The sequence below is a fragment of the Drosophila tropicalis genome, unplaced genomic scaffold (genome assembly GCF_018151085.1).
Source record: "Drosophila tropicalis isolate 14030-0801.00 unplaced genomic scaffold, ASM1815108v1 contig_593, whole genome shotgun sequence".
NCBI lineage: Eukaryota > Metazoa > Arthropoda > Insecta > Diptera > Drosophilidae > Drosophila > Drosophila tropicalis.
The window spans coordinates 19,437,653-19,457,541 of NW_027173070.1; the positions used below are offsets into that span (position 1 = coordinate 19,437,653).

The following is a 19,889-nucleotide window of genomic DNA, read 5'->3' on the forward strand; positions in this document are numbered from 1 at the left end:
TTACATGTTTGTGAGTGGTGTGAATCTGGCTCAATTGGTTGCACCACTGATGGTGTTGGGTCAATACACTTTCTTTGGCAGCTCTCCTTTATACTATCGTGAGGTGATTTTTCCCTATACTTTTCGTACTGCTGCTTAGCGCCCTGATACATTTTATTTGCATATCCTGGAACTAGTTCCAGTCCTTGGCCGAGTAATTCCGGAATAGTATTGAGTATGTTAAAGAAAGATATTACCACTTTGTTATAGTAGTGAACGCCAAAGAATTTCCATTTGCCTTCCGGCGGAGGTTGTGGTGGATCGAAACCCATTCGTCGGCGGGCATTTTCTGCATACGGTTCAACGTGTTCCGATGTGGAGCTGTAGAGTTCTTGTGTTCGCTCTGGAGAATCCCAAATTCCGATGTGTTTTGTAGCCATTATTACAGCCACCACGACTCCAGTACGCACCACCAAGTCGACGATCATCTTAACCAGAAAAAGCTGCAACTACAAACCGAACCGAAACAATTCTTTTCTTTTCTACTAGAAATTTTGACAACTAAACCTGTGATAGATATCTAGTTGGACTGTCGTTTTCTGCATGTTATGTCATCTTTGATTTTAAGTGGTTTAAGTGGTTCATGGTCTTTACCGTTACTCGTGGTTCCATGATTGAAGACTTCACTTTCATCAAAATACCCCAGCGTAGAATTTTCAAACCGATCTTTTCGGAAAATAAACGAATTTTTGGAACCTTGTCCATCATACCTTTTGTCTCGACTTTGCGTTCTCGTCTTGAGAATATCCGCAGTTTTTGTCTTAAACCCTAATGCCCAGTCCGGCATTCGATGAGCAAAATAAACTCCACGTTCGATAGCAAAATTTAAATTACGTTGCGCCGATAAGCAGCATTCATCAAAAGGTGAACGAAACGAATCCTGTAAAGTCTTATCCAAAGGTTTGGTAATAGGCGACTCTGCCAAATCAGATGCCACATTTGATTCATTTGAAATACCAGGAATTTGGAGTGCAGCCAATATACCCATTTGTGTAAACAATTTTCGTGCCATAATTTTTTGTGTTATCTTTATTGTATTTTCTAATAATTTAGCTAGACATTATGTTTGTAGATTTTTTTCTTTCTGTTTTCAATTTATCAGATTCTCAAATCTCGCCTACTTCTGGAATAACGTTTGTATAGTTTCCTGTACATCTTCTGAAAATCGGCGACAATATGTGGGAAGTTGTAAAAACGTGTCAAAGGTCTTCTTAACGGTGTCATTCCAAGCATCGACCATTGATTCTCGCCATGGCTTCGGAGAGGGACCCTGGCAAATTTCGCACACTTTGCAACAATGTTTATCCATCAGCTGTGTACCATAAGGTTTAATTTGGCTCTTAGCGTCTTCATAAATGCCTGAAGTTACATCCGAACTATCCCATACGCCCAACTCTTTAGTCGCATAGATAGTGCCACCGACGATGGCTACTTTGATAATTGTGATGAGAACCATTGATAAATTTTTTCAAATTTTGTATTCGAAATATGCCGAAAAATGTGAAAACTTTTTTTTGTTGGGAAATCTAAATTTTTGAATTGCTTTTGTCTTCCAATGGCCTACTTATCTTTGGTGGAACTAAAGAAATCACAAATGCTTTCGCCAATATCTTTAAAGGCCTGACTCCAGTAGCCAGGCAACTTTTTCAGCGCCTTTATTGTATCGGCCCACGCATCTGCCACACTTTCAGTCCATGGCTTTGGCGGCGGCGGTTCACAAATGCCACCTTTGTGACAGTATTTCTTCTTGTATTCATCCATTTTGCGTTGGAGGTCTTTCTTATCGTCGTCGTCGAACAGTATATTTGATTTATCTTTTCGCTTGTTAGCTTCGGGTATATTGGGTATTTGCTTTATCTCGCCCTTCTCGTTCGTTGCATTTCGCGGACTATCCCAGACACCCAACTCTTTTGTTATGTATATCGTACCAGCGACCAGAGCAAACTTTGCAATTGTTACGAGGACCATGGCTATGTGTTTTGCAGAATAATATTTAATTTGTGTAATTCATTTTTAATTTCGATTTAAAATTGATCTGATTAACACTGACAATTAACTGAAAACCTTCTTGTTTCTTTTTTTTTTGTTTTACTGCAGCCTCTACCATAGTTGAATTAGCTGTGAAACGAAGTCAGAAAATGGTTCGACCCACATCGGTTGGTGTGGTCCCAACAACACCTGTCTTGTCTGGAAGAGATCGTACCGCATCCATAACTGGTCCACAACCTGTTGATGTAAGGGCATTGATAGATTCCTGTTTCAAATGGGGTAAACAATTTGGTTTTCTCTACTTTTCAGAGCATTAAACGACGTGAGATGGAAACGTATAAGATTCAAACTTTGCAAAAAATGTTGGAGCAGGAGAAGAAAAATTTGGAGCGTCTTAAAGGCGATACAGAGAATCCCAGCTATAAGCTATCGGAGGCAAATATACGCAAATTACGAGAACAACTGCGACAAGTGGGAGCCGAGGTATGAATTATATTATTCTACATCATATATTTACACCGTGTTGTTGCCAATACACATGTCATTTAGATTAGGTTATATGTATATTTGAAGAGTATATAGTAAATATTTCCCATAATGGTGTAAGAGTCAATTCTATGAAAGATTGTCCATTTCAGTAAAAAAAACTCATGCTTATGTCTGTCTTTGTTAAATGTCTGTGTCAATTACGTCTTTACGATGCTCCAAGGACTAGTTAACATTCTAGTTCAGCCAGATACTTATGTATTTATTACATAGCTCTTATGCTTAAGCTTATGTTTTTAAATGCCTAGTTTCACAATAACTGCGATGTTTGTTTAACATCTTTCTTCTAAATGAAAATAATTGAGGAAAATTAAGTTAATACTTGAATTCATATATTAAATCAAAGCGAAACAATAGTTTTTTATCAGAATAATGATCTATTTAACCATTTTTAACAGCTGTTTCTTTCAAAATCTATGTATTGTACAGTCTTGACATTCCCTTTTGTAAAGTAGCATAACTAAAATATTTACCCACAGAGGAAAATTAACTTTGTACTGATAAAAAACAATGATATAGTATAATAAGGCATGCTCACTATAACGATAATAATTCATGTATGCTCATAAACGTTTTTTTTTTTTTTGTATTTTCCCTTTTCTGTTTCGTTTAACCTCGATGACCCTTAATAACTTCACGACAGGATGCACCAACAATAAATCATCAACCAGCTGCCAGCAACAAGAATACTGCATTACTAACGCCCAATCAAATCCAACACTTGTTTGCGTCCGCCACTCACAACAATCAGCAACATCACCTTCACAACAACAACTATCATCATCAGCAACAAGCTAGCACACCGCAGTCGCAACCAGCACACTCCTCACCCGCATTCCTTTCTCTTCTGCCGCGTTCGCTCTCGTCCCTATCCCTGGGTACCCGAAAGAATAAGATCGATAAAGATTTCAACAATACGACGGAATTTTTGAATCAACAACGAATGCAGCAAATGGCGGCGGTTTGTGGTTCACAGTCGGATGCTTTTAATTCCATGTCTCAATCTTTTCATCAAAATACAACCTCACCCACCATGCAACATAATCCGCAACGTAATTCCGCACAGCCATATTGTTATCAACAACAACAACAACAGCAGAATCGCTTCAAGGAGTCACCCAAGTCGACGTCGGGCGCGAAACATAAAAACAAATTTTCAATCTCAAAAAGTTTGATCGAGGAAGATATTCCACCGCCGCTTCCGCAAAGAAACCCACCACGACAATTAGCTTTGGATCAAAGCAATGGCAATGCATCACCGAATAATAGCAATCTCTTAGCACCAATTTCCGATTTAGACAGAGCCACGAGTCCACAACAGTCAAAGGCTCTTAACGATAGTCCACCAAGTGTGAAAACCAAACGTTCCAAAATTAAGACTAAAGCCCTTTCTGATCCCAAAATGACAACGCAAATGTTTTTGCAAATGGAATCAAATAATGGTGGCGCTTGTGGTTCAGCTGCGGACACGGGTAATAACACTGAAAACACTGGAATGGACTGTGGTGGACCGCCACCGTTACCGCCACGACAACCAGGCTTGTTGTCTGATGACATGAATCGCGGTAGTTGTCAAAACCTAAGCACAGCTTCTGGCCGTTCACAGCCAAATTCGTTGAATTCAATATTTAATTATCCTTTGGTATCAACATGTACGGCCGTTCAAAATGACAATATAAAGGCGGCTTTTCCGCTATCCCAACGGCCCAACATTCTCTATCAATTGCAGCAGCATCAACATCAACAACAACAACAACAGCAACAACATGTTAGTAATATGCCAACAGTCGTAAGTAGTCTTAGAGAAAATTCTACCTGGCCCAATCTTACTCCACCACTTTTAGACATGTTTCTAATTTTTCTTGAATTAAACAATAACTTTTTCTATATAATAGTAACTTTGACTTGCTATCTTACATCAATGTTAATGCTTTTCTTATCATACATTTGCTTTGTAATTATATCATTTTCAAAATCATTGCAAAAACTTTAATAGAATTATTTTATTAGTGTGTTCAGAATTATGTTTTCAAAGATTCAATGTATAATATTGTATAGCAACTTTTTGTTAAGCTTAAAAATGAGATAATTTATTAAAATAATTTATTAAATAATATATATTGTTCATTTTTAACAGGCACTGGGTCAGACACCACTTTTAAGCCAAATGAAACATCGACGTGTAGGTTCTTCACCAGACAATATGCATCCAAGACATCCAGGTAAATGAAATTGTCTGCAATATACATTCCTATACTGAATATTTTTTTTGATAGATCGTTTAACGAAAACCACGTCTGGATCTTGGGAGATTGTCGAAAAAGATGGCGAAATCACACCACCAGGAACTCCACCGCCGCCCTATCTCATTAGTTCGCATTTACCTGAAGATCCCAACGAGAGCTGCAGTGGTGGCGCGGGAATATGTATAGAATCACATCAGTTTACCCCTATATCGTCGCTGCCGAAGTCCTTACATTCCAGTCACATGCAGGCGGCCCAGTCTACTGATACACAAAAAGAGATTATATCTATGGAGGATGAGAATTCTTCGGATCCCGAAGAGCCGTTCATTGATGAAAACGGACCATTTAATAACATGACGCGCTTGCTTGAAGCAGAGAATGTCACATTTTTGGCCGTTTTTCTCAATTATGTGCTATCGAATTCGGAACCGGCGCCATTATTGTTTTACCTAATCACAGAACTTTACAAAGAGGGAACCTCGAAGGATATGCGTAAATGGGCCTATGAGATACACTCAACATTCCTCGTACCACGTGCACCATTATCTTGGTACCGCCAAGATGAATCATTGGCAAGGGAGGTAGATAATGTCTTGCAGCTGGAATTTGATAAGGTTGAAATATTGCGAACCGTATTTTTGCGGAGTCGTAAACGTGCAAAGGACATAATTAGTGAGCAATTGCGTGAATTTCAACAAAAGCGAACCGCCGGCCTGGGAACTATTTACGGACCAACCGATGATAAGCTAGCTGAAGCGAAAAATGACAAACAGAGGGAGCAGATCATTGACAAGTATCTGATGCCCAATCTACAGTTGTTAATGTAAGCAAAACTATCAAAACAACTTTGCTTTTATTCTAATCGATGATTTTTTATTTAATATAATTTCAATAGAGAGGAGTTTGAAAAGGATTTACCATTGGAGGATGCACGAAAACTTGCTCTGTGCTCAGCTCTCTCGACAGTAATTCATCGTATATTTAATACACGTTCCCATCCAAACAGTATTGTGGATCGTGTGCATCATTTTGTGAGCCGAGAGAAAAGTTTCAAATCACGTCTTATAGGCAAAAATCGAAAGGTATATCAAAAGCTTTCATCTTGTATGTAACTTTAACTAAATAGGTTTACTTTTTTGATTTTATTTTATTTTTTAGATGGTTGTACGTGGTCATCCATTGGTATTACGTCAATACTACGAAGTGACGCACTGCAATCATTGTCAGACTATTATCTGGGGTGTCAGCCCGCAAGGTTATCATTGTACAGGTAGGGTATTGAAAAATACATGCATTCGGTCAGGCGATTAACAATTTTAATTTATAATTTACACCTATCGCAGACTGTAAATTGAATATTCACCGTCCATGTTCGAAAGTATTAGACGAGAGTTGTCCCGGTCCACTTCCTCAGGCCAAACGACATCCCCATAATGACAACAAAATTAGTAAATTCATGGATAAAATTCGGCCCCGGACAAGCGATTTCATTGCAAGTAAGTTTTAAGCAAATATATCATATACATAAATAAATTGTATTGACTGATTTCCATTCGTTGTCGTTTTAGATGAGAAACGTTCCCGTCAAGATGAAGATTTGGACGCTGATTTAACTAATGGTGAGTTTCAAAATTTATTAAGTGATATTCTTTATTTGGAGGGATGCAAAATTTAAAACAATTAAAGAGCAACCCCAAACAAATTCTCATTTAAGAGAGAATTGTCTTGTTTATCAGTGTTGCCATTTCTGTTTTTTCCCGTCAAATGTAGCTTTTTTTCGCGTTATTTAAACATGATGGCGGTTTAACAGCTGCTCACTTTTGTTTACTTTTTTGTGTTAGCCGAACTGAGCGGACGTGTTTCGCGCGTGAAGATTAGAACGAACTAAAATCAAGTATACGTAGATGCGCGGAAAAAAATTAAATAATGAAAGCTAAAGTGAATGAAAGCAATACGCAAATACAAACACTAATTAAACGAAATGTGTATACAACAATATGGCTCTGCAATTCTTTATACCTATATATACGTTTTACCTTCATATAAGCAATATTTCACAATAACGAAATGTAAGCGTCGAGTCAAAAGTGAATGATAATATAAACATTAAGCCAGGGTGTCGATCGGTTAGTGAAATATTTCTGTCAAATGAAATCGGTAATCATTTTAGATGCTTCTTTTTACCTATTATGCATATACTACATATACATATTTATATAAACATTTATATATTTTGTGTATAAGTTAAAGTTGCTAGGTAAGACCTTGCTACCTTTGCTACCCCTACATAAGAAGCATCTATTTTACCGTTTGATCAGGATTCGGTAGAAGAGCAAGAATAACTTTTTCGAATAAAACTTGTTTTCTTTTTATTATTTTTTAAATTATCATGTTACGGTGATACATATGCATTATTAAAATTATTCGATCATCTTTTGTTCTGTTATATTTAGTACGTGTGTATGTATGAATATATAAAGTGTGTTTTAGTCATCGCGAAAAAAGTGTCCAAATAATAATATTAGAACGTTTAAACAAATACAAGCGTAATGGATATTGAACCGGTTATTCCATCCGTGCGTCGCAATGCCAGCATTAAAAGGCTTTTAAAGTTGCCATGGGGTGGTCAAGGTGAGTGCGCTGCGTGTATACCTGGAGGCAAATGCATGTTCTCTAATTAATTGCCTTCAATCCCGGATTATCGCAATGAATGTTTATTTTAAAGTAATCAATTACGCTTATATTAATGAAAGTGCTTTTATCCATGCACATACATACATATGTATAAATGTATATAAAATATGAACGTTTACATCTGTTTCCGTTCATTTGATGTGAAGTGGTGTGGGTGGGTGAATAGGTGGTTGGGTTAAAAGTGCCCAAGATGCTTATATATATAAAGTCGAAAAAAAGACCTTGAAGCATATGGAAAACGGCAAACCGAATAGCACGGCGTCAATTTAAATGCTGGGCTACGTTTCTTTAAACAAATTATAAACAGATTAAACACGTGCTGTGTGCATATTGTTTTTTTGTTTGTCTAGTACAACTTAAATCGTCTGTTTATTGTATTAATAAATAATATGAATGTACATACATATGTATATATTCATATTGTACGTGCAAATACATATTGGCAAAGGGTAGACCGGCCAAGCTAAAATTCTTTTGAATTTTTTGACTCTTATGAAAACATAGGGCCGGATGTACCTCCCCTCTGACTATGCCCAATCATTTCCGAAAATTCACCTAAAAGGAGTAGATATTGATATGTGTATATCTAATGATAATATTAAGCCCAGACATTTATTTATTTATTTGTTATCAACGTTTCACGCTAAACCAAGCTCCTCTGTTTGCTTATTGCAACGTCATGGCACTTCCGATTATCGTATACACCCTCTTCTTTTTATAACTTAACTAAAAAGATGGATTTTGTTAAAAAAAAGTAAACTAGAAATACATCCAATCCTTTCTAGACGACGTGTAAAAAATATGAGAACGTTTAAGGAAACGCATAGTGAAATTCCACTCGTCCAATCTAAGTTGTCATGATCTTTATACAGGGAAATTGTTTTTATACCGATGTGATTGTTTTTTTCTATAGTCAGTCTAATCTTACGAATTTTACGCTGTTCATATATTTGGCATTCAAAATTTTGGCTATATGCTGATTAAATAATCCTACGTCTACATAATTATCGAAATGTCCGAGTCACAAACCCAACAGATCAAACAGGAACCAAGAATCATTCAGTATAAGCTTTTTCACGATCACCTGTCACGGTCATTAATATTTATTCATAGCTTTTTGCTGCATATGTTTGTAATTATTAAAGCTTTTTGATAATTCGTTGAAAAGTTCTTGGTTCAGTGTCTATTTCTACTTTCTCAGTGTGTTGTTGACGCGTATCTCTATTTAAAAATAATATATATATTAATAACACACAGACGCAAAAATAATAATAATAAAATAAATCAATCTTACCAATAATAATTACGGATAATAACAATAATAATAATAATAATATCGCATTGCGCGTCTGTTTTCTATTTTGTTTTGGCGAATGACTTCAAACGCGAAAGCTTTTTTTCCAATAAATGTACACATAATTGTGGGCGCCTCGTTCTTTAAATAAATTCAAGAAGGTTCACTTTTGTTAAAAATACGCAAATCGGAAATAATTATTATGTAGTATATTTGCGCACACACATACATACACTCTACGTGTGTGTGTAAGCCTGTACAATGCAATGTACAAAATATATTCAGTTTTATCTACATTAGATGAAGCCGCTTCATTTATTACTACATTTCCAAAATAACTGAATGACTCAAACATGTGGTTTTTTGTCGTGTTGTATACAAAAAAAAAAAAAAAAACAAAACCAAACAAAAACAATAAAAATCAAAATAAATTCACAAACACACACATATGAACATACATACATATGTAAATACTATATTATATCTATTTGCCATATTTAAAATATTAAAAAGATATAATTAACGATTGAACACAATTTTCTGTATACACATACATACATATATGTATAACCTTTGTGTGTCTTTATTTTTTATGTACTGTAAATTATGAACGACTTTTGCACACACTTACCAATTGTATGCAACCGTAAAACTATAAACTAATATCTGTAGGATTATTAGATAAAGTCGAAATTATTTTGTCCATATGGCAACATTTTTGATGCTTAACCATCTGTGTTGATTTAATTGCCGAGGGGTATCTACTGTTCGAACACTTTTGAATTGTTCAATTTATATAGATAATTATTGTTGCTATATACATACATACGTATTTATTATGTGCATATACTTGCAATTGTAAAAAAAAAAAAAATACGTGTATGTATTTTATGTACGAGTACATCATGTTTATGGTTGATAACGGTTGCTTGCGCGTGTTTTGAGCTTTAGTCATGTCATGACACTTGATTTTACCGTTGCTTTTTTAGTGGGTGACAAAATCAATTTGTTAAAACGCACTGCATTCAGAATTTTAGAGTCAAGTGCTTGCTTAACCGTATAATGCGCAAATACATCGACTGACTCTGTCTAGAAGCCTCCGCTCCCATCATATGTAAGTCCATTGGTATTGAACCTGGACACACATGTTTCTACAATTGTACATATGGATATGATGACTACATACATACATACATAAATATTTACCTACAATCATCCATATGTATACATATGTACATATGTATGTATATATTTTTGGCTTTTATCCATTTCGAGTGTTTAAAAACACTTTAAATTTGTATGTACATATGTGTGTGTGTGTGTGTGTGTGTATGTGTGTGAATATTTATTTAAAATTTATTTACTTGTGTGTGTCTGTGCGTATTGGTTTAATATATTTCGCCAAATTTTTGTTGTAAAGTTGTTTACATACGGCAAAAAAAAAAATAAATATGACGAACGAGAAAACGATTATACAGATTTGATTGTTGAACCAAGTTTAAACAACGTTTTGCGTATGACGTCAAAATCAATAGATCACTCACTATGTGGTTTCGTCTAAACAATATCGGCGGCAATGCTTCCAGTGGAGATCGAGATTCTACGCCGACAAATAGTACTGAGGATGCCCCACAACCTGAAATGTCAAAATTTCAAAAATTCCGGCGTTCCAGTTTTCGACGTAAAACTCAAACGCCAAAATTGGAAAAGATGACCAAAAAGGATGGAATCGAGCCAACCGAACAAACATCTCCAAATGTGATAAAGCCACAAAGGCCTCAACGAAAACGTAACAAATCGCCACCTATATTTTATAAAGTAGAACCAAAGTCGAATTTGCAACTGAACGAACTAGTCGAAGAGGAGAGTGAACTTATGGAACGAAAGGACTTGAGCAAAACTCCTTCTGTCCAATTTAAGACCAACTTAGAGATGAAACAAAAATCAGAAAGCAGTGAATCGAGCGATAGTGATTCTTCCTCGGAAAACGATGACTCTAATAACGTGGCCGTAATGCAGCGTGGCCTAAAGCTTTCGCGAAGTAAAACAAGTATGCTGCTCACAGATCGCAAATACAAAAACAATCGCATTGAGAAAAGCTCCTCCAAAAGCAAAGTGAATGACTCCACACCGCTGGGACATAGCTTAAGTCGGTCACGAAGTTCACGGAAAATGTTGGCCACCAATTCAACTAATGGAAACTCCCACACTAAGCTAAGAAAAGACTTATCCAGGGATAAACTGGCTGCAACTGAACCAGCTGAACATCAGAAAAATACTCAAGTTCATTCTACTCTAAATTTGCAAGCGATTGTTAAATTTGTTATGAACAACAAAAAACTTTTAGCATCAGATGACTTTTCTCTAATAAGGGGAAAATCCTCGTTGACAAAGAGACGAACGAATCCAATTGCTTTGAAATTTTCGCTGCGTAGTGCAGAACCACAAACGACTGGAGTTGTTGCAGTTGCCCCTCAAGATTGTGATGCCGCCAAAACTGACAAGAATGTAATGCTTCTAAAAAGTTCAAAACTAAAAGCATCTCCTATTAGCCTTCAAGACACTGAGAAATCAAAGTCAACTAATGAATTGGATGGTGTTGGGAATGAAGTACAAAAATCACGAAAGTCATCTCCTTCCCTCACGTCAAGAGTTGCTGCTAAGATTAGTTCGAAGAAGCATAAATCTTTGCAAAATGTTCAATTGACAATACCAGACACTTTTCGGCAATTAAGTGGCGGTGAGAAGGCAAATGCTGTAAACGCTTTTTACATATTTCTTTTAAAATATTTTACAAATTTCGAAATACTATTAGACAATTAGATTACTAGCTGATGCTAATAATATTTTCATATTTTTGCATATTAATTTCAGAACGCGTCTCGTCGTCTACATCGATTGTGCGTCAACCTTCAGACCGTAGACCAGATGCCAACATTTCATTGCGCTCTAATGGCAACGCATCGTCAAATACTTCGGCACTTAATAGCAGTGATTTGCAAAGTTCATATCATGCTGGACAAAATGCCAACGATAGTATTAATGCAAGCGGTGGTGGTCCAAGCTTTTCTGCGGACCTTTCCAATGCTGGCATGGGCTCAGGAGCCCTGTCCAATAGTTTGGTAGGAGCTGTGGGTGCGACTGGCATTGCTGAATCAAATGCATCAGATGCTCCCGATAAAAAAGATGCCCGAAAAGAGCGGTAAGCATACATACATTAATCACTTCCATTAGGCATTTTAAATACTTACTATTTGTTTTTATTTGGTTCTCAGTTATCAGCATAAAAGTGCGCCAGTTTCTGTAAATCGATCTGAGTCGTACAAGGAACGTTTGTCAAGTAAACGGAGTCGTAGTAATCGCCGCAAGACCTCGGATCCAAGTTTATCGTCACGTCCCAAGTAAGTTTACATTTCTTTGCACCAAAGACGAAGAGCCAAGTAGGGAAAATGCCAAGAAGTTCATACATAAGTATATACAATTTCTATATATTTTTGTTTGTACGTACATACATTACAATCCCCATTTCCTATTGAGGTAGATAGAACTAAAGAAGAAAAAAAGGGCTTGGGACATTGCCACTCCCTAAAAATTTCGCATCAATACCATCAGTACGACGGTATTTTCCTTTCGTTTCGTTTCCTTTCATTTTGTTTTTGCTTTTGCCACAAGACTAGGTTAAAGTAACCTGATATTAATTATACTAATTAATGTGCATTGGGTCGCAATACTTCCATATGTTGTCTTCCGTTGTCACGCCATCACACTTTCCCCCCATTCACTTTCACTTGACTTTTCCTTCATTCGGAATGGTGCACTTTCCTTTACCCCCCACCTTCTGATATAATATGTAGAGTTAATCGAGTGTGTATATTGCGAATGGACAAACTATATATTGCAGTCTGACTTGCAATGACTAGAAAATTTCCATGCACAGCATTAGCCTCAACATTTTAGAACATTTCAAATGTAAGGATGAGAACTGAGTTGAATGATTGACTACGACTGTTATTACTTTGGTAAGAGTATATACGTATTGCGGTATAGACAATAATTAAAAGGGATATGATGGTGTAATAGATGGCCAGGGGGGTGTAGCAAACGCAAACGCCTGCAATGGCATCGATTATATTGGTGCGCGACACACTACGCCATATTGAAGATACATTGAAGTGTGTATGTAGTTTGTATATTCTCTCTCTTAGTTTCTGTTGTTTGATAAACTGTTCGACTGGATACTCAGTCAGTGGGCCAGCCATCAGTCCTTTAGGTTCGTATGTTTGTTGTTATTGCCACAATCATATTGGCCAAGTTAAGTCAACATTACGTACCAGCTGGTTTAGTTTGACTTAAGTGTTAGTAGCAGTTTTTGCGTTGAACTTGTCGCGAGCAGTACTCGCTCCTTTGGTTCAAGAACAGAATACGGTGGATACAAATTTTAAGACAAATACTTTAATAATCACATAATGAAAAGCAACGATTATTTCACACGTAGTACCAGCTGCAAGGAATTAAAGGGCTATACACACGACAAGTAAGGACAACGGAAAGATAGAACAAGTCTTAAAGGGGGATAATAAAGGCTTAGACCACGATGTCTATTACAAATTAATTTCCACTTGAGGGAAATTGAAAACATTTCATGAAAACAAAGGGTTCCCAATTCTAAAATTGAATGTATTGTTATTTATTTGTTTAGCGATGATCAACCGGACTTGGGTCTTTCCAATGCCAACTATACAGCAAGTTCGAATTCTAGTCTCTCATCGGGCGGTGGTGCTGGCTCTGAAAGTCCAAGCACTTCGATGGAACAAGTGGCTGGAGGAAGTATACCTGGAGCCGGTGGCACCACTGCTGGCAACCTGCATCAACATCCACATTTGCTAATACAGCAACATGCCTATCAGCATAGTCAGCAGGATTCCTTTCAGAGTAGCGTGGGTAGCAGTAGTGCAAGCAACACTAGCTTTTGGAACTCTGGTCACCAGATGCCGCCACTGCAAAGACAATGGAACTTTGAGAGTGACGATGAGGACGATCTCAATGAAGCCGATTGGAGTTCAATGGTGGCTGCTGAAATGTTAGCTGCTCTGACCGATGCAGAAAAGAAGCGTCAAGAAATTATCAATGGTAAGTGAAAATATAACACAAATCAATAGTATTTTTATAATTATTTATTCCCTTATTTATACAGAAATCTACCAGACAGAGCGCAATCATGTACGCACCCTCAAGTTATTGGACCGACTATTCTTTTTGCCGCTCTATGAGAGCGGATTACTTCCACACGAGCATCTTTTGTTATTATTCCCACCTGCATTGCTTTCGCTGCGTGAACTGCATGGCAACTTTGAGCAAAAATTGAAAATGCGTCGAGTTGAGCACAATCACGTGGTGACTCATATTGGCGATCTATTGGCCGACATGTTTGATGGACAATCTGGAGAGGTGCTTCGTGAATACGCCGCTCAGTTTTGTGCTCGTCAACAGATTGCATTGGAGGGGCTTAAGGAGAAACGTCACAAGGATGAACAATTGCAGAAGTTGCTAAAGAAATCCGAATCGCACAAGGCTTGCCGACGCCTCGAATTAAAGGATTTATTGCCAACTGTATTACAGCGTCTAACAAAGTATCCTTTGCTTTTCGAGAATTTACATAAAGTTACAATTCGTGTGGTACCTGAAAATAAATCTGAAGCGGAAGCAATACAACGAGCCTTGGAATCGTCAAAAGAAATACTGGTCGAGGTGAACAAGGCTGTAAAAACGGCAGAGGATGCTCACAAGTATGACTGATTCCTATGATTTATTATCATTTTGAAATACTTTACAACAGCTTTTATTATTTTTGGCTGACGAAGTGAAATGAATCACTCACGTTCATGCCAATTTACGTCAACATTTAAAAATAGTATTTCAGTTCAAAAGCACCGCGTTTGCTATCTGTCTTTCTCTACAAAGGTCGCAATACTACTTAAAATGAAAAATATTAAAATAATGAAGATTTTTTAAAGTATTTCAATAAGCTTTCAACAGTTCCCAATGACCCTAATTGTTAAAAATTGTTTTAGTCTAGACACAAACTAAGTAATTTATTACTTCTTTGTAAGCAAATGGTTGAAGTGCTCATTTATTCAATTTTAACCTTTTTTTTTAACAGATTGCAGAACATACAACGCAAATTGGATAGATCCTCATACGATAAGGATAAGGATGAAAGAAAGCTGGATTTAACGCAACATCGCCTTATACACGATGGCAATTTGACAATGAAAAAGAATCCCAGCATACAACTTCATGGCTTACTATTTGAAAATATGATTGTATTGCTTACTAAACAGGCAAGTTGAATTAATATTAATTGGCCGATAATATTACTAATTGAGACTTATTTATTTTAGGATGATAAATATTTGTTGAAAAATCTACATACGCCTGGAGTGAACAATAAACCTGTTAGTCCAATCATGAACATTGATTCGGAGACTTTAGTGCGTCAGGAAGCCGCTGATAAAAATTCATTTTTCCTAATCAAAACAAAGACATCACAAATGTTAGAGTTGCGAGCCCCAAGCAGTTCTGAATGTAAAACGTAAGTCTAATTTTATATTATTTACAGTAAATTACAATTCAATTAGTCATCAGTTAAAAGCACTCAGCTTTTCCGGTAGAGTTTAATACAAGTATGTATATCAAAACTCACCCTGTCCGAACAACTTTATTAATTCCCTATAAGGAAAGTAGCAGATATTTCTGAAAAAAAATGTTTGTTAACAAATAACCAATTAAAACTAACGTCAATTGACTATGAATCCCTCCCAAAATGGAAAAACTACAAAATGACGCTAATCACTACTCAAGTGTTGCAAAAAGAAGACGATTGTGCACATCAATCATCAATTTTTGCAAAATAAATATTGATTGCAAGTGACAAAAATTAAAGACCTTGACAAAACCACCTTGAAAAACCGAAATTCCTATCTGTATGCGCAATAATTTACAAAATACACAAAAAGGAAGTATTTTCAACTTGTCAACTTGTTGACAGCTGCTTCTATACGTTGGATTGGGTTTTGGGTTGAGTCAACTATTTTTTTGGAGCCATTTGAAATTACATTTCTTTTCATCCTGCGATTTAATCGATCTTTTGTTATATTATAAAGTTGATCGTTTGTGATACGATTCGAATCGGCCTATGCTTTTAATGAATCAACTGTAATAGTTTCTAAAAGACAATAGAAAAAACCGAACTCTAATTTTTCAAATAATATGGCAAATAATGCAAATGAAAGAACTACATAGTGTAAGTTTAGGACTCGTCTGTGTTAATTGAATTGAAGTTGATCACTTGGTGAGTCTTCACTTCACTCGTTTGGAATACAAAAGGACATTGGCTTATCTCATTGAATACGCATTTAGCAGAAGATAAATTGGTTAAATTAAATACAAGCTATTTACAATACGGATACACCGATTTATTGTGTATATTGTTCAAGTTGTGTGACATAAGAGGAGCTATCCGCGATTATCCATTAATGTGATTCGCTGTCACTTCTCTCTGCTGCATGCTGGTTCGGCTGTCTCACTCGGATAAGGCTATAGCAGTTCGGCGGGCTTGGTCAACTTTTTCGGATGTAAGATTTTCCGTTTTCATCAGTAGGCGCTTACATGTTGAGCAACGCGCGCGTGCATACTTGCAAAACTTTATTTATTTACTTTCGCGAAATATATGACTAGTCAACTACGCAGTCGCTATCTTTTGTGTGTGTGTGCATGTTAACCCGTCAAGAACAATGAATTTGGGAGTACACGATACCGATAGATAATACCATTTTTCAAACAAAGCGTGAAACAAGTTAACAGTTCAAGTTCAATTCCAACAGACATAACCGGTTGATCCAAAAAAGTACCTTAAAATATTGAAAAACATCTCTTGGACAGACGTCTGTCTGTATGTAATGAAGAATACATTTAGTTCCTAAAACGGAAGCTGTTTGTTTACCACAAGTATTCTTTTATTATTATTTTTTTTTTTTTCAACAACATCTGCAAATACATATATAAATTTTCATTGTAGATTCATGTATACAGATTTCTATATACATATATATATTTTGTATACATACACTGACGTCGATGTGGGCATACAAATGTGTTACTCTTTGTTTTCTTTTGTATTTTGCGCTCAACCTGGAGTGAAATATATACAAATGCATTGAATTTCTTCTATTGTTATTCAAAAAAAAAAAAAAAAAGAAAAGACTTATTCATTTCAATCTTTAGACTAAAATACGCTTTCGAGTCCGTGTGTGTGCCTACAAACAGAACCCAAGTTCTTTTGAATTGTATTTGAAATAAACTAAAGTGTAAAACAAACTTATTGTTAATATTAAAATCTGGTTAGAAGATTCTTTGGAATTGTTTGAACAGAGTTTATTAAACATTCGATAACTGACACTTATTGGCAATGCCAATATGAATTTCCTATCACCGGGTGATGTTTTTACCGGCTCGCGCCGTAAAAGTCTATGTAATGGGGCCCTATTGTTAATCTCTGGTAAACAGAATGAGGGACCCAAAGATCTAAATAAGGAGCGACGCCGTGGCAGTTTCAATGAAGTCTCAAGCAATTCCAAATCCAGCAATGGACAAAGTAATCGGCGCTCGTCCTTGGTGTCCAGGTGATCTTACATACAAACTCATCAATAAGTTTGCTTTAAAAAATATCACAAATTTTCATTAAATATTAATTCTGTAATTAATGCTTTATTCTCATTATTTTTTTTCATTTCTTCAGGTGGTTTAAGCATATTTCGGATGCAGCAGCGCATCAGTATAAGCCGCGTCCAAAGAATTCAGCAAACAGTCATGATACAACAGTCGATGAACCATCGTCAGGCAATCTACCGCACTCACACACGAAGGAGTCGTCGCTGGATCTAACACCGGATCGCATTCAGCCAATGGCAGCCACAGCAACAATGACAACAACGCCATTGGCGCCCCTTTTGCCCATAGCTACAGTGACGCCGGCGCCTATTGCCAGTAGCAATAGCAGTTATGACGGCGGTGTACAGCTGCGAAGCACTCGACGAGATTCGACTCCAAGTGACAATGTCAGCTATTACAATATAACGGATAAGCAACGTTTGAGCCATCAAGAGGCAGGCTCGTCAGGCCTGGGATCATCATCTGTAAGCCGATCCATGTCAATTCGAAGTTGCGGTGAATCCAACAATAACTATGCGGATAGTGACGCAGATCATAATGGTGTTATCTTGCGCCATACACAATCGGCACGTGAATCGAACAACTCGAATGCCTCGGAGCCCCGTGGAGATGAACGCATTTCAAGCTACGGTCTTGTCGGTGGTCATTCAAAACGCGACAGTGCCAGCATTGTGTGCTCCAACAATTCCAATAATACGCGTACCTTACTAATGCAGTCGCCTCTGGTGGATCCCGCAGCCATTCAAATAAGTATTAGTCCAGCTCATACTGCGGAGCCGGTGCTGACACCGGGTGAACGGCTACGACGCTTGGACTCCTCCATACGCGATGGGCTATCGGAGAAACAGAAAATAATTTGCGATATTTTCCGTTTGCCAGTTGAGCATTTCAATGAGATTGTCGACATTGCTATGATGCCGGAAGCTCCCAAAGATAGCGCCGACATAGCTTTAGCTGCCTACGACCAGGTGCAGATGCTAACGAAAATATTGAACGAATACATGCGTGTTACCCCGGAACAGGAGGTTTCGGCTGTATCAACGGCGATCTGTAGTCACTGTCACGAGAAGGAAAAGCATCGGAAAATTGTTTCGCATTCACCATCCCCACCGCCCCTGCCGCCACCAAACAAACAACATGCTCAGGCTCAGGCCCAACCTCAAATTCCTTTGTCACGGGTGATGCCCAAACTGCATACACATAGTGTGGATGATGTTGCTATACATGAAGATGATGACGGTTATTGTGAAATCGATGAGTTGCGTCTACCAGCTATACCAACAAAATCATCATCAACAACGGATTCGAAATCTACTCCTACATCTACACCATTGGCTCCATTTAAATCTTCCGAATCTTCAGCTGAAATATCAAACAATGCTTCCAACGCAGTGACGACAAAAGTCTTGGCCCCTGAAAATGTGTCTGTAGAGCTAGTAGATGATTCTCATAATGAAGAGATCAAAAATGCTTCAGCTACAGAAATCGCGAAAAATAACGAGGAAGGGGAATTAGATTCAGGCTCAGCATCAGCTGTTGTTCAAGCCGAGGGTCAAAATGTGGAAAACAAAAATGATACAGATATTGAATCTAAAAAGCAAGAAGAAATCGCAAAGAGTGTAACCGAAACTTCTTTGTCCCAAACTGACGAAGCAGTTAAATTAAATGACTCTAACTCGGAAGTTAAAATAAGTGATGTTTACGAAACTATGGTAACCTTGGAAGAATTCTTTAAAAATATATACAAATGTTTTTACAAATTTATTTCTATTTTTTCCACCAGGCTGCACTTAACAAAGCTCACGCCACTATTTCAATGATTGACAATTCTACGCAGACAGCACACTCGCTTGAAGTGTCTACAATCCAGACACAAACTCAAACTATTAGTGAAAAAACTATAGGCCAATCGGCAGCCATCGGAGTAGGGGGAGGAAGCAGTTGTGGTCCAAACCGCATACAGCATGCCAGCTCATTGGAACCTAGTGTACCCTGCCATGCACTCAGCAGCATTGTTGGCGCACTGAATGAGCAAATTTCCTTGCTCTTGGTATGTGTCAGAATATGACAGGTTGTTGGAACCAACCAAGTAACATCGTATTATTCTATTCTAGCCCAAAATCAATGAGCGCGACATGGATAGAGAGCGCCTGCGTAAGGAAAACCAACACCTGCGCGAGCTATTGAGTGCAATGCATGAACGTAAGCAAGTTGATGCGATAAAAGTGAGTATCTGTCTGTAATTTTATACAGTTCTTGTTTCACTTGAGTGCCTCCCTGTGGGTAAGCCACGTGGTGACGGCATTCATTCTATTTTACTTATAATATAATCTGACTAATATTCGATGCTC

The 19,889-nt window shown here is 37.3% G+C and overlaps 3 protein-coding genes across 7 annotated transcripts in view; 1 reads left to right on the forward strand and 2 right to left on the reverse strand.

Annotated features, from left to right (window-relative positions):
• Positions 1 to 19,889, forward strand: part of RhoGEF2 (Rho guanine nucleotide exchange factor 2) — a 30,706-nt gene that overhangs the window by 9,116 nt on the left and 1,701 nt on the right. For 2 of the 5 annotated variants that reach the window (XM_068290895.1, XM_068290896.1), the window contains exons 6-23: positions 2,137 to 2,273; positions 2,338 to 2,511; positions 3,218 to 4,342; positions 4,712 to 4,796; positions 4,851 to 5,643; positions 5,716 to 5,902; positions 5,979 to 6,090; positions 6,164 to 6,316; positions 6,389 to 6,439; positions 11,683 to 12,010; positions 12,084 to 12,209; positions 13,508 to 13,938; positions 14,003 to 14,594; positions 14,969 to 15,149; positions 15,210 to 15,400; positions 17,606 to 19,250; positions 19,322 to 19,588; positions 19,653 to 19,763. In XM_068290895.1, the coding sequence (XP_068146996.1) occupies positions 2,137 to 2,273; positions 2,338 to 2,511; positions 3,218 to 4,342; positions 4,712 to 4,796; positions 4,851 to 5,643; positions 5,716 to 5,902; positions 5,979 to 6,090; positions 6,164 to 6,316; positions 6,389 to 6,439; positions 11,683 to 12,010; positions 12,084 to 12,209; positions 13,508 to 13,938; positions 14,003 to 14,594; positions 14,969 to 15,149; positions 15,210 to 15,400; positions 17,606 to 19,250; positions 19,322 to 19,588; positions 19,653 to 19,763 (6,689 nt within the window). Of the gene's footprint in view, positions 1 to 2,136; positions 2,274 to 2,337; positions 2,512 to 3,217; positions 4,343 to 4,711; positions 4,797 to 4,850; positions 5,644 to 5,715; positions 5,903 to 5,978; positions 6,091 to 6,163; positions 6,317 to 6,388; positions 6,440 to 7,333; positions 7,452 to 8,765; positions 8,970 to 10,228; positions 11,549 to 11,682; positions 12,011 to 12,083; positions 12,210 to 13,507; positions 13,939 to 14,002; positions 14,595 to 14,968; positions 15,150 to 15,209; positions 15,401 to 17,605; positions 19,251 to 19,321; positions 19,589 to 19,652; positions 19,764 to 19,889 lie in introns of those variants that run through there. The other 3 variants (XM_068290897.1, XM_068290898.1, XM_068290899.1) reach the window with 3 other exon arrangements.
• Positions 1,051 to 1,495, reverse strand: LOC137577431 (MICOS complex subunit MIC13 homolog QIL1). The gene has a single exon (XM_068290902.1). The coding sequence runs from the start codon at positions 1,493 to 1,495 to the stop codon at positions 1,157 to 1,159; it is 339 nt and encodes a 112-aa protein (XP_068147003.1). The 3' UTR covers positions 1,051 to 1,156.
• On the reverse strand, positions 1,534 to 2,095 carry LOC137577430 (uncharacterized). The gene has a single exon (XM_068290900.1). It carries the CDS (start codon positions 2,005 to 2,007, stop codon positions 1,600 to 1,602), a length of 408 nt encoding a protein of 135 aa, XP_068147001.1. The 5' UTR covers positions 2,008 to 2,095; the 3' UTR covers positions 1,534 to 1,599.

Coding starts and splice junctions, on each gene's coding strand:
- LOC137577431 (XM_068290902.1), bottom strand. CDS start 1,495: ATGGTTCTCATCACAATTATCAAAGTAGCCATCGTCGGTGGCACTATC.
- LOC137577430 (XM_068290900.1), bottom strand. CDS start 2,007: ATGGTCCTCGTAACAATTGCAAAGTTTGCTCTGGTCGCTGGTACGATA.